The 11,272-nt window shown below is 42.1% G+C and overlaps 1 protein-coding gene across 1 annotated transcript in view; it reads left to right on the top strand.

The window, feature by feature from the left end:
• The first annotated feature begins 691 nt into the window (after window positions 1-691).
• Window positions 692-11,272, top strand: part of LOC106813979 (alpha-mannosidase 2C1-like) — a 24,072-nt gene continuing 13,491 nt past the window's right edge. The window contains exons 1-7 of the mRNA XM_014818234.1: window positions 692-900; window positions 8,406-8,537; window positions 9,252-9,291; window positions 9,789-9,862; window positions 10,136-10,313; window positions 10,465-10,472; window positions 10,891-11,060. Of these exons, the coding sequence (XP_014673720.1) occupies window positions 803-900; window positions 8,406-8,537; window positions 9,252-9,291; window positions 9,789-9,862; window positions 10,136-10,313; window positions 10,465-10,472; window positions 10,891-11,060 (700 nt within the window). The 5' untranslated portion in view covers window positions 692-802. The remainder of the gene's footprint in view (window positions 901-8,405; window positions 8,538-9,251; window positions 9,292-9,788; window positions 9,863-10,135; window positions 10,314-10,464; window positions 10,473-10,890; window positions 11,061-11,272) is intronic.

Consider the following 11,272-nt stretch of genomic DNA (forward strand, 5'->3'; position numbering starts at 1 on the left):
CTATCTATCTATCTATCTATCTATCTATCTCGCTCTCTATAGGCCTATGTTATTTTCTGTAGCACTTTAACTAGCTCCCTAAATATAAACTAGCTCCCTATATATACTATCCAGTCTTCATATAAATCCTCCTTATTCGCTTGAACCGGGTAAATAATACGCTTACTAATGGTGACCTAATGGTCCATGTGTAATGAAATCCAGGCTCTATGACAATATTGAAGTGGCGTTATCGCTTTACACACACGAAAATTAAACGTGTAAATAATTATTGTTTGACGTGATCATGCATATTCTATCATTCAATACTTAAATCATGCCGTTGTGTTTGGCAATGTCTGGCTCAGCAATGATTTTTTGTTGAATATGTGCGTGTCGTTCTAATCGAGGACGACCGAACTGAATGCGATGGCATGTGCAAGCGATTATGAGTGGGGAACCGTGGCAACTGTTTCCTTTGATGTCACCGACGATGATGGCAATAGCTATTTAACACGCTACCGAGCGTGCAATACGTGCGCTCGATATGTTTACCTTGCTCATGTAATCGCGATCACTAAATACGCTCATGGCTCGAGTAAATACATCTTCGGATCTAATGTTAAATAAGCGCAAATAAAATCGGAAGAAAATGTTGTTGTTACAATCGCCGCCGCGTGGCATTGCATCCGACAGATGAGATAGCGATCATAGCGTCGCCGTTGCCAAAGAAGGACAAAGTATAAATACTGTGAGTTTACCGGTCTGAGCAATGTAGTGTCTTACTGCACAAGTTCGCAGGTATTTCTGGTCGGTATTCGGAATGGAGGTGCCTCAGATCAAGAATACCCGCTCGGCGATTGAACGCGTGGAGAAGTTCATATCGGACGAATTCTTTACCGACGTCAACATAAAGGGAAAGTATGTACAAAATTAGTCTTAGACTCTTACCTATTTCCAATAATGTAACCCAACAAGTGTAGGCCGTAGGGTTGTTGGGTTACATTATTGTATCTAAGTTAGTACAGGATGTACGTATAGCTCTAGGGCTATAGAAGCCTGCGGCAACTGTACGCGGTCCTAGAGCTAAGTCTGACGTAGGCTCTAGTAGTAGTACTAATATATATATATATATATATATGTGTGTGTGTGATAATACGTTGTATTTAAGTGCATGTATTTATTGGAATGAAGATATAGCCTATATGGTAACATAATATTGAGTAACAGAATAGTAACGAAAGTAATGTAGAACCTAAATCTACGTTAAAAAGTTATTTATCCTAATATATAAATTTATCTTAATTATAATAATTATCTATACTACATGGATTAAAACCATCATAAGAATGATGAAATCACAATTATAAGTAATAGAAATAATGAATAACATAAAAGCAATAATAAATTTAAGAAAAAAGAAAAAGAATTAAATCAAATGAACGAATTTTTTCTGCCATTGGGATTTGAAGTTGGCATCTTCCCATTACAAACGCCCTAAGTTCGCCCTACGGCGCCTTTATACACGCTAAAGCGCGCTACTATGCTATCATGCTATTGTAGGCGCGTTATGCACGCTACGGAGGTAAAGTTCTGCAAGAGAATAGATAGATGAGACAAGACGAGAGATAAGGTAAACTAGCGTTTTACTCAATCTCTAACACGATACAACAGTGCTCAGTGCACTACCGAGCGAAAGAGCGTTTACTACACGGCAACCGTATCACGCACTTACACCTTCTCAGCGGGTGTCTTGTACAAAGAGCCCCGAGGCGCGGCTGCTCTCCACTATTTATACGGCGCTCCCTCCCCTACGTCACCTCTCGTTTTAGCCCCCCTTTCGGCCAACCGGCCGTACTAAATAAGGTGGGGTGAGTATTACCACTGCTACATTACACTACCGAATAAGGTGAGGGTGCGTGTTTCCCCTTGGCTGGATTCCATGATCCGATTCTGGCCATGGTGTCAGCACAGTCATCTACAGGTCAGCACCTTTGCGGCCACCTGTCACAATCCGCAAGGATTCGGGGATTCATGACCGTGGTTTCCGGTTCTTGCGTTCCCTCCAGCGCTGTCGGCTCCCTTGATCTGGAGTCCGCCCGCAGCCTGTTATGACATTCCTACCGACACCGAGGCGGCAAGATTGCTTCCCCGCCTCGCCATCGCTTTCGTTGGCGTGTGGGCTTCGCCCGCTTACACTATTATGCTATTATGCTATCATATATATCTATATCTATTATACTGCGCTATTACTGCCTATCATACTATCTTCTATAATCTATGTATACTGCGGTCGCTATTATGTATTCCATCACTACCCTATATTCTTATATCTTATTATACTGCGTTCAATGCTTCAATTGGGCTCGAGATACAACGTACCTACCATCCCCACCGGTCATAGCATTTATTCTTGCCTCAGCTACTAATTATGTCTGAATTTATCCGCGTTGTTCATTTAATGAATAAGATATATATTATTATATATATTTATACTACTTATACTATCTAGCTTATATACTTATATTCACAGAAACAATACACTGTCTACTGCTAAAGAATACTCAACTGACAAGTAGAGTGTAGAATCTAATCTGCGTTAAAACTGTCTAGGCTAGAGGTGTCTTTTAACGGATATTTGAATTCAGATATGGTATTTGACTGATCTATGCTTATACTGACACAAGCGATCTAACCTACCATCATTAGATAAAGAAATCACAATTACAAATCAGTTGGAAATTAACGAGCTTACATACAGAAACTAATCAACTCATGAAGAAAATAAAATGTAAAAAATAACCTTGGACTAAGTTAATATATATATGGAGTAGTTTTAACCATATAGCAGCATCCATTACAATACATGAAATCCAAATCATCCTATTAGAAATCAAGGAATTACGTGATTAAATGAAAAATAGAATCATCTCTTTCACGATCAATCACTCATCTACCCCATCTCCACCATTTCATCATCCACCTTTCCACTCAGCTCCATCCATCCAATCCATCCATCATCCACCCACTCATCCATCTCATCCACTCCATTCCATTCCCATCCATCCATCCATCATCCACCCCATCCATCCACCGTTATCTAATCTATCTATTCCTAATCTCTTACCTAGTATATATATCATACCTATTCTATCATACTACCTTTACTCTTCTATATATCTATCTAGTCTACTCTCTATCCCCTCCACTGAATCATATCTTACTCTTATCTCGCTCTCTATCTAGGCCTCTTATGTTATTTTTCTGTAGCACCTTTACTAGCTCCTAAACTATAAACTAGCCGCCCTCCTCACTATTACTATCCAGTCTTCCATATAAATCCTCCTTATTCGGCTTGAACCCGGGTAAATAATAGCTTACTAATTGGTCTAATGCAGTCCCACTGCTCGCTCAATTGAATCCGGCTCCTATGACCAAAAAATATTGACAGTGGCGTTCTATCGGCTTTACACCACTACGAGATTAAATCGTGTAAATTACATCTATTTGTCTCTGCCCGTGATCATGCATATCTTCTCACTCATTACATTGACTTTAAAATCATGCCGTTGTCGCTTTGGCAACTGTCTGGCTCAGCCAACTTGATTTTTTGTCTCTCTGTGCGTGTTCGTCTGATCGAGGACGACCGAACTTGATGCCCGATGGCATGTGCCTAAGCCGATTATGAGTGGGGATACCGTGGCAACGTGTTTCTCATATGATCGCTCCACCGGACGTGATGACAATTAGCTATTTAACACTCGCTATCCGAGCGTGCTTGCTTAAATACCGTCGCGCTCGACTTGTTTACCTTGCTCATGTAATTCGCCCGACTCATAAATAGCTTCATGGCCTCGAGTAACATACATCTTCGGATCTAATGTTAAAGTAAGCGCAACGTAACTCCGAAGTAACAATGTTGTTCGCTTACAAATGCGTGCCGCGCGTCTGTGGTTCATTTGCATCCGACAGATGACGATAGCGCATACATACGCTCTCGCCGTTGCCAAAGAAGGGCCAATAGTAGGTACAAATCTCTGTGAGTTTACGCGTTCCTGACGAAATGTAGTCCGTTTTAGCGCCCACACGTTTCGCAGGTATTCTCTGTGTCGGTATTCGAATGGATGGTGCCTACAACATCCAAGAATTAACCCGCTCTGGTGGCGATCTGAACGCGCGTGTGGAGAATTCATATCGCACCGAATTCTTTCACCGACGTCGAACATAACAGGCGAAGTAGTTGCCCTACAAAATATTAGTCTAGACCTCTTACCTTGTTCCAATAATGTAACCCAACAAGTGTAGGCTCGTAGGGTTGTTGGACCTTATTGTGTTATCCTACAGTTTAGTTACTGATTGTACGCGTATTAGCTCCTAGGGCCTATAGACAGCCTGCCTCACTCTACCGCCCCGGTCCTACGAGCTAGTTTCTGCGGTAGGCTCCTAATGTATGTAGTTAACTTATAGCCGCCGTTTACAGTTGGCCACACTCGGCCAGCTGGCAACTCATCGCGGGCCTATACGTGACTGAGCTAACGTCTGACCTTAGCGTCTCCTTAGAACTAAGCCCTCCGCCTCCGCCGCAGCTGGCTACTTAGAATCATATACTGGCAACTTTCCTACGGGTAGTAAAGCAAAAGACAACTGTATCTTCCAAGTGAGGGGCTCGGGCACGGTTTGCACCGCGGTTGCAAACCGGCTAGTCTCGCTGCGCAACGAAACATGGCGGTTCTGCAAAAGCATCTGCACACCTGCGCGCACCCCTTCCACTTGGAATATACATTGTGCCCGCTCACAGCGCCTGGGAACTGCCGCTAGCGTGCCGCACGACATATTGGCAGTTCGAACAAGTTGATAAACAATCTTCGTCGACGAGTTTAATTAGGCACAGTACAACTATATATAATTGATAGTTTGCTGTTTAATCGTGTAGTGTTTATAGTACTTAAGACATTTATGCGCCAGAGGACCCCCGCTCCGCTCTTCATCTCCTCGTGCTGTCCCGCACGACATTGTTATTACCGCTCCACAAAAGTTCTCTCTCTTTGCTCTTTGGCTTTACTCCCTCGCGCGAATTGCCCCCAGCCTCATTGTTACTATTAGCCCCTGCGGCGGAGGCGGCATGCGGGCTCATAGTTCTAGAGCTAGAGTCGTTGAACTGAGCCACAAGTTTCCTTCCTCGCTTAACAACACTAGCCTGCTCACTAGTTTGGCCGACAGTGCCTTATGCCTGTGTTAACACTAAAGGTCGGAGCCCTGCTTTGTGCTGCGGTTTAAGTCTCGCACAAACCTAAGACCTGGTTTCTATTATTCATTAGTTTCTAACTACTATATTTATACTCTCTTAGTTTTAACGCTTGTATTACTCTTAAAGGAGTCATATTCACTTTTGTTTTAATTTTTAGTGCCTTCAGTTCTATGTTAAGTGTCGTGTGCGTGCCAGCGTGCCAGTCAATGCGCGTTCATTGGGCGGCCGCCAGTCGTTTGTTGCTAGATTGAGCCTCTCGAGACCCGGGCACTCTTTAGCCGAGCGAAATCTGTCTAGCAATAATCAGTGGATATTGTAGAGCTTATGATAGAACCAGTCCATAAAAGGCCTCCTTTTGTCTTAGTCTGATGAAAAATTCTGATGTACCCATACTATCCAATCGACTTTCGAATCCTGATGTTATGTATCATACTGAGAGTAATTCATTACAGGTTGACATGTTGGTTTTCGTGGTTCGTATGAGTCAAAACAGATTATTTTTTTGCATGGTTACACATGCTAAAGAACTTTGCTGGGAACGCCAAAAGCGCCCCTATCTCTTTCGCGTGACGTAGTGTGACGTCAGCGAGGCACTCGCGGCTTGTTTACACGTTGAGCGTGCTACCATCTGAGCCTACGATGTGGAACAACAATTTAGAGTCGGTCTTACTAGACTACCTTATCAGTTTCGTACGATTCATCGGGATACAACAGTCAATTCCTAGCACTTGGATTCTCCTCCCTTTCGAAGTGAAGAACCTGAAGTAGATATAAGCCACAATTGTGACTAGTCGAACTCATTGTGTCTGAAGATACGTTGCGTATTCAGCCGTACTGTTTGAGTGGCCACTTGCGCAACCGCTGCCTCTTACTTTACCCGGCCATTCGTCTCATATGATGATGTCTCAATGCGCAACGTCGAACCAGAAGGGAAGACTTGCATTAAGTGTTTGCTGAGTATGGTGAGTTTTAGCTGCAGTATTCATCTGGTAACTTCTGTAGGTATACGGTGGCGCATCAAAATGAAATGCTTTTGCTTCGGTACAGGCCAAATAGGGCGGCGGTTCCGTGTGGCCGACCTCAATTCATGTCATCATACCGCACGGCGGTCGTTCTGGATACAGATTACATCATCGTGTGCGTACTATCGCACTCTGGTCGGCCCGTGCTCGCTCGTCCCGACTCTTCGTAATAATCGCCCTAGGAATCGAATGAAGGCGGGAGTATAGGGAGAAGCTGTGGGAGAAGGAGGACAGGGACGAGAACTGGTGGTGGAGCAAAGGAGAGAAGGGAGAAAGCTCGGTGGTAATGTACAGGTAGCGAGAGGAGAAGAGATTCTTCATCGAGTGGTGGAGAGGGGGTGGAGAATGTCTTTGGCGTGGAGCAAGGGAGGACCTGCGGGGAGAAGGGCAGGAATGTGGTGAGATGGATAGAAGCTTGGTCGGAGAAGCGCACGCGGGAGACAGTGCTCTGTGGCGTCGGAGAATGAAGGGAAAGGGAGAAGGAGGGGGAAAGGGTGAGCTGGGTCGGATTGGACCGCTGGGCGAGAAGGAACGAAGGCTTGCGTTGCGAGAAGCGATAGAGGTGGAGGAAGGGTGGCGTGAAGGAAGACGGTGGTGGAGACTAGGCACGCGGGGCAGAAGCGGGTGAGTAAGGGGTAGTGGGGCGCACGCGCGCACGCAGGTTAGTGGAGCCTTTCCGGGTCTCCTGCTCCGCTTCGGTGATCCCTTCTTCTGCGACCGGGGATCGATTGGGAGAACCGGCTGGTGGAGTGGGAGGGGGATACATGGTGTGGACGGAGGGGGAGATATGCTGGTGCAGGAGCTTTTCTTTTTTCAACCGATTATGCCAACTGTACGGTAACTTTAGCTCCAAGAACACTTTGTAGTGCTAATGCTTAGGCGTATTCCCATACCTGTTTATCACAATGTTTATAGCCAATCCGTCGCACCAGCCTCTGGTCGTGGGGTCCTTACTGTAACTTGTACAGATTTCTCATTCTCCACTACTGACCGTTTATACATTTATAGTGGGACCTAATTATAACGCAAATTATAGCCGCATAGTGGTAAATGTTTGGTCTGTTATGTGGCATATATATATCAGTGGTCATCTTACGTAGTACTATCTTATGCACGTAATTATTTTGTATAATATTATTTCACGTGTAATCATTGCTAATTTAGTCTGGACTCTTGTATTGTAAGATAATCTATGTGTACTAATACCAGTATGAGTATATCAATTGAATATATATTGCATGCTTAGCGTTTCAACCCCTGAGGTCCAGTTGAACACGTGAGTGGAACAGATTTTATTGTCTGAGTATTAATTGGTTTTTAATCCGGAGTAAAGCTACAATGCATATATATTATATATATTATAGTATTATATATATATATATTACTATATACTAATATCATCGTTCATAATAATTAATATGACAGCTTTGGACCATAATACTTTTCAAGTTTGTATTGTAAGTTATTCTTGGTTATATATTACTAAGCTACAGTCGAGGACTCGCTTTGGTGTTCATGCAGTGAATGCAGGCTTTGTGTGCGATGCAACACTGGAAGCAAACCTAGCCTCGACGTCTACAGGGCCGTTTTCCCACTGGTGGCCGAGTTTGCTCAGAAATAAATGATTTTCAATATTCACTACGACCCAAAATCAAGACCGTGATTTCCTCAATTCAGCAGAGGGCACCAAAAAATATACGCATGCTCTTTGTTATTACTTATCACTCTTTAAACTAGCATCTATCACCTTTACGTGGTTGAATACTAGCTTCAAATAATTTGCTAAATGTAATTTGACAGTTTTAGAGATCTCCGCTCAAGAAGGCTTTAAGACTTTTGTAGTAAATAGATTTTGTATCTTTCATTTAGCCATATTACTTATTTTATTGAAACGCTCCAAGTGCCTGTGATTTCACTCGTGCAGCGTGCGCACGGGGCGACGTGGAAAAGCATTTTCCCATACAAGTCAGTCTCGCATCAGTGCTTCTGACTTCAACATTGTTATTTGTGTTGAATAAGCTGTCAGCCCAACGGCTGCACGCTAGATGGTATATTTATGTAGAATACACGTTTTTACACGTTTGTGTTGTGCGTGTGGTGTGGCCGTGTCGTGTGCGTGTGCGTGTGCGTGCTGCGTGTGTTGTAGTGTGTAACAGGCGTCGCTATCTGGAGAAAAGGGACATCACAGGGATCAGTCACCTCGCAGCCCCGGGAAGAATCACTTACGATGAAGCTCTAGCGTCGACTGATTGGGCGCCGGCTGTGATAGGAGACTCGTTCGGACCAACGTATGTGCATAATGATGTTTGCAATGTCAGATTTCTCTTCAACCCTGTGTTGTTTTGACGCATATAAATACACACTTGCATGTATATATTGAAAAATAATGTACGTAGAATAGAATAAGGGGGTAAATGTTAATCAGCAAGTTCACAAATCTTCATCAGACTATATAAATTTATTTCACATCCTTATTCAATTTTCACTACACTCTATCTATCGTATCTATCTAGCTACATATTAATATATTATATATATATATACTTACTCTTATATATGATACTATATAGACTGATAGATAGATAGATAGATAGATAGATAGATAGTATTATAATGGGCAAAACAAATAAGTCTAAACTGACGATTTTGTTTGCGGCTATAATTGTGTGTATTTGTTGACTCCTGGAGATCTAGGCAAAATTTCCCTCGTTGTCGACATTAATACATGCAGTAATCGACGACTGTCATACCCATACTGGTACGTATACGCAACTCAGCTTGGAGCACTGCACTGGTTCAGCCTGACCATGCCTCTACCCGCTGCGTAATGGTGGGAAATGAGATACCGTCTGGATGGAACACCAGCTCGGAGGGCATGGTGTCGGAGGAAGGAGTGCCCATGCAGTGTAAGCATGCTTCCCCGACTCAAGACGAACTCAGACTTATGAAACTGTTGCCAGTAGTGACAACTCTGATCGATTCAATTGGTTCATTACTTCTAGAAATCAGGCTCCATCATATGGTATTTTCAAGGCCAATATCGTACTGGCTTTGACCAATGGTATATTATTATATTATAAATATATATTATAAAAATATATATTACACACACACACACACACACACACACACACACGCACACACACACACACACACACACTGTGTTTGTGTGTGTGCGCGTGTGCGTGTGCGTGTGCATGTGCGTGTGCGTGTGTGTATTTATATATATATAATATATACATGGTATTTATGCATTGAATATGCAGGTCTAAATTATAAATTCTTGCGTATAACCAGTAGGAATAGGCATCTAGGTAGAAGGTGCTTAACTTACATGGGAATATGGAGCAGTTTTTTTCTGAATGCAGGATTGTTCCAATTTCATATTTGCAACCATATAATTTTTCGTGAATAGGTCTGAAATTTGCAATTTTATTTAATGGGGAACTGGGAAATGCCATATTTTTTACCTGGGAAACTTGGACCTTTCACGATTCCCCAATCATTCAGTAATGCAGGAAAGTTGCACTATTTTTCAGGGTCTGAACGGTAAACCAGGTAACATAAGGACTGATTATATTCTGACTCAGAACCTGACAACAGGATTACCCAGGTGTGTAATAGTCAATTTGTTCGTATACAGTGGTCGTCACTATATCAGAGACAAGTCGGTTTTCCCTTTTCTTCATTTTGTTTTTCTTCACTCCCGATCATATATATACGTTTATGTTAGATACGTAATTCCACGCATACACCAATACTATGTTCTGGTACGAGTATACACACGTCTGTGATAATATGCATGACTGCTATTGTCGGTTGGACGTCCAGATTGTATGTTATGATGAAGATTGTAAAATCATGCCTCGCGTGTCGTTTGCTGCAGCCGCGTTATTTACATCGAGATGGCGTGCAATAACCTGTTTGGTGCCGGCGACGGTAATGACATTGCGCCGCCTGACCCGAATCGCTACTACACTCTCGACATGGCCGAGATATCTGTGTTCAATCGACCGGCGTATGACCTCGTGATGGACTTTGATGTGCTTCACGACATCATGAAAGTAAGGAACGTTCAAAAAAAATCTCATTATATTCAATATAATCTTTAAAAAATTTAATTAAAAATTTAATTAAATTAAAAAATTTAATACAAATAATAATTTAAATTAATATATTCTGTGTCGTTTGTGTATGTTGGTTGTTTTTACATAGGTCTTCAGGTATCCTTGTCCTGCTGCTAAATGTTATTTTGATTGGTATTGGTATTTTATTGTAGAGTAAAAGTTTCATACAAGATACAATATAATTATAGACAGAAAGTTGAACAGAAGCTCATAACCATAATCCTAATTTTTACCCCTCACCATAACTTCATCTATAGGCCTAACCCTACCACTAATATATATAAATATGTAATAGTAATATATATATATATATATATATATATATATATATATAGATAGATAGATAGATAGATATTTATAATGGGCAAAACAAATAAGTCTAACTGAGATTTTGTTTGGGAATAATTGTGTGTATTGTTGATCCGTTGTGAGATCTAGCCAAATATTTCCCTCGTTGATCGACATTAAATACAGAGTAACGACGACTGTATACCATACTGTACTTTACCACTAGCTGGAGCACGCACTGGTTCAAGCTGACCATCTCTTACCCCGCGGAATGGGTGGGAAATGAGATACGTCTGCGATGGAACACCAGCTCGGAGGGCATGGTGTGGGAGGAAGGAGTGCCCATGCAGGTAAGCATGTTCCCGATCAGAGAACTCAGGACTATGAAACTGTTGAGTAGTGACAATTGATCGATCAATGGTTATACTTAGAAATCAGGCTTCCAATATATGTATTTCAAGGCCAATATATACTGCTTTAGACAATGGTATACTATATATATATATATAAATATTAATATATAAAAATATATAGACACACACACACACACACACACACACACACACACACACACACACACACACACACACACTGTTGTTGTGTGTGTG

Source organism: Priapulus caudatus, unplaced genomic scaffold (assembly GCF_000485595.1).
Source record: "Priapulus caudatus unplaced genomic scaffold, Priapulus_caudatus-5.0.1 Scaffold851, whole genome shotgun sequence".
Taxonomy (NCBI): domain Eukaryota; kingdom Metazoa; phylum Priapulida; class Priapulimorpha; order Priapulimorphida; family Priapulidae; genus Priapulus; species Priapulus caudatus.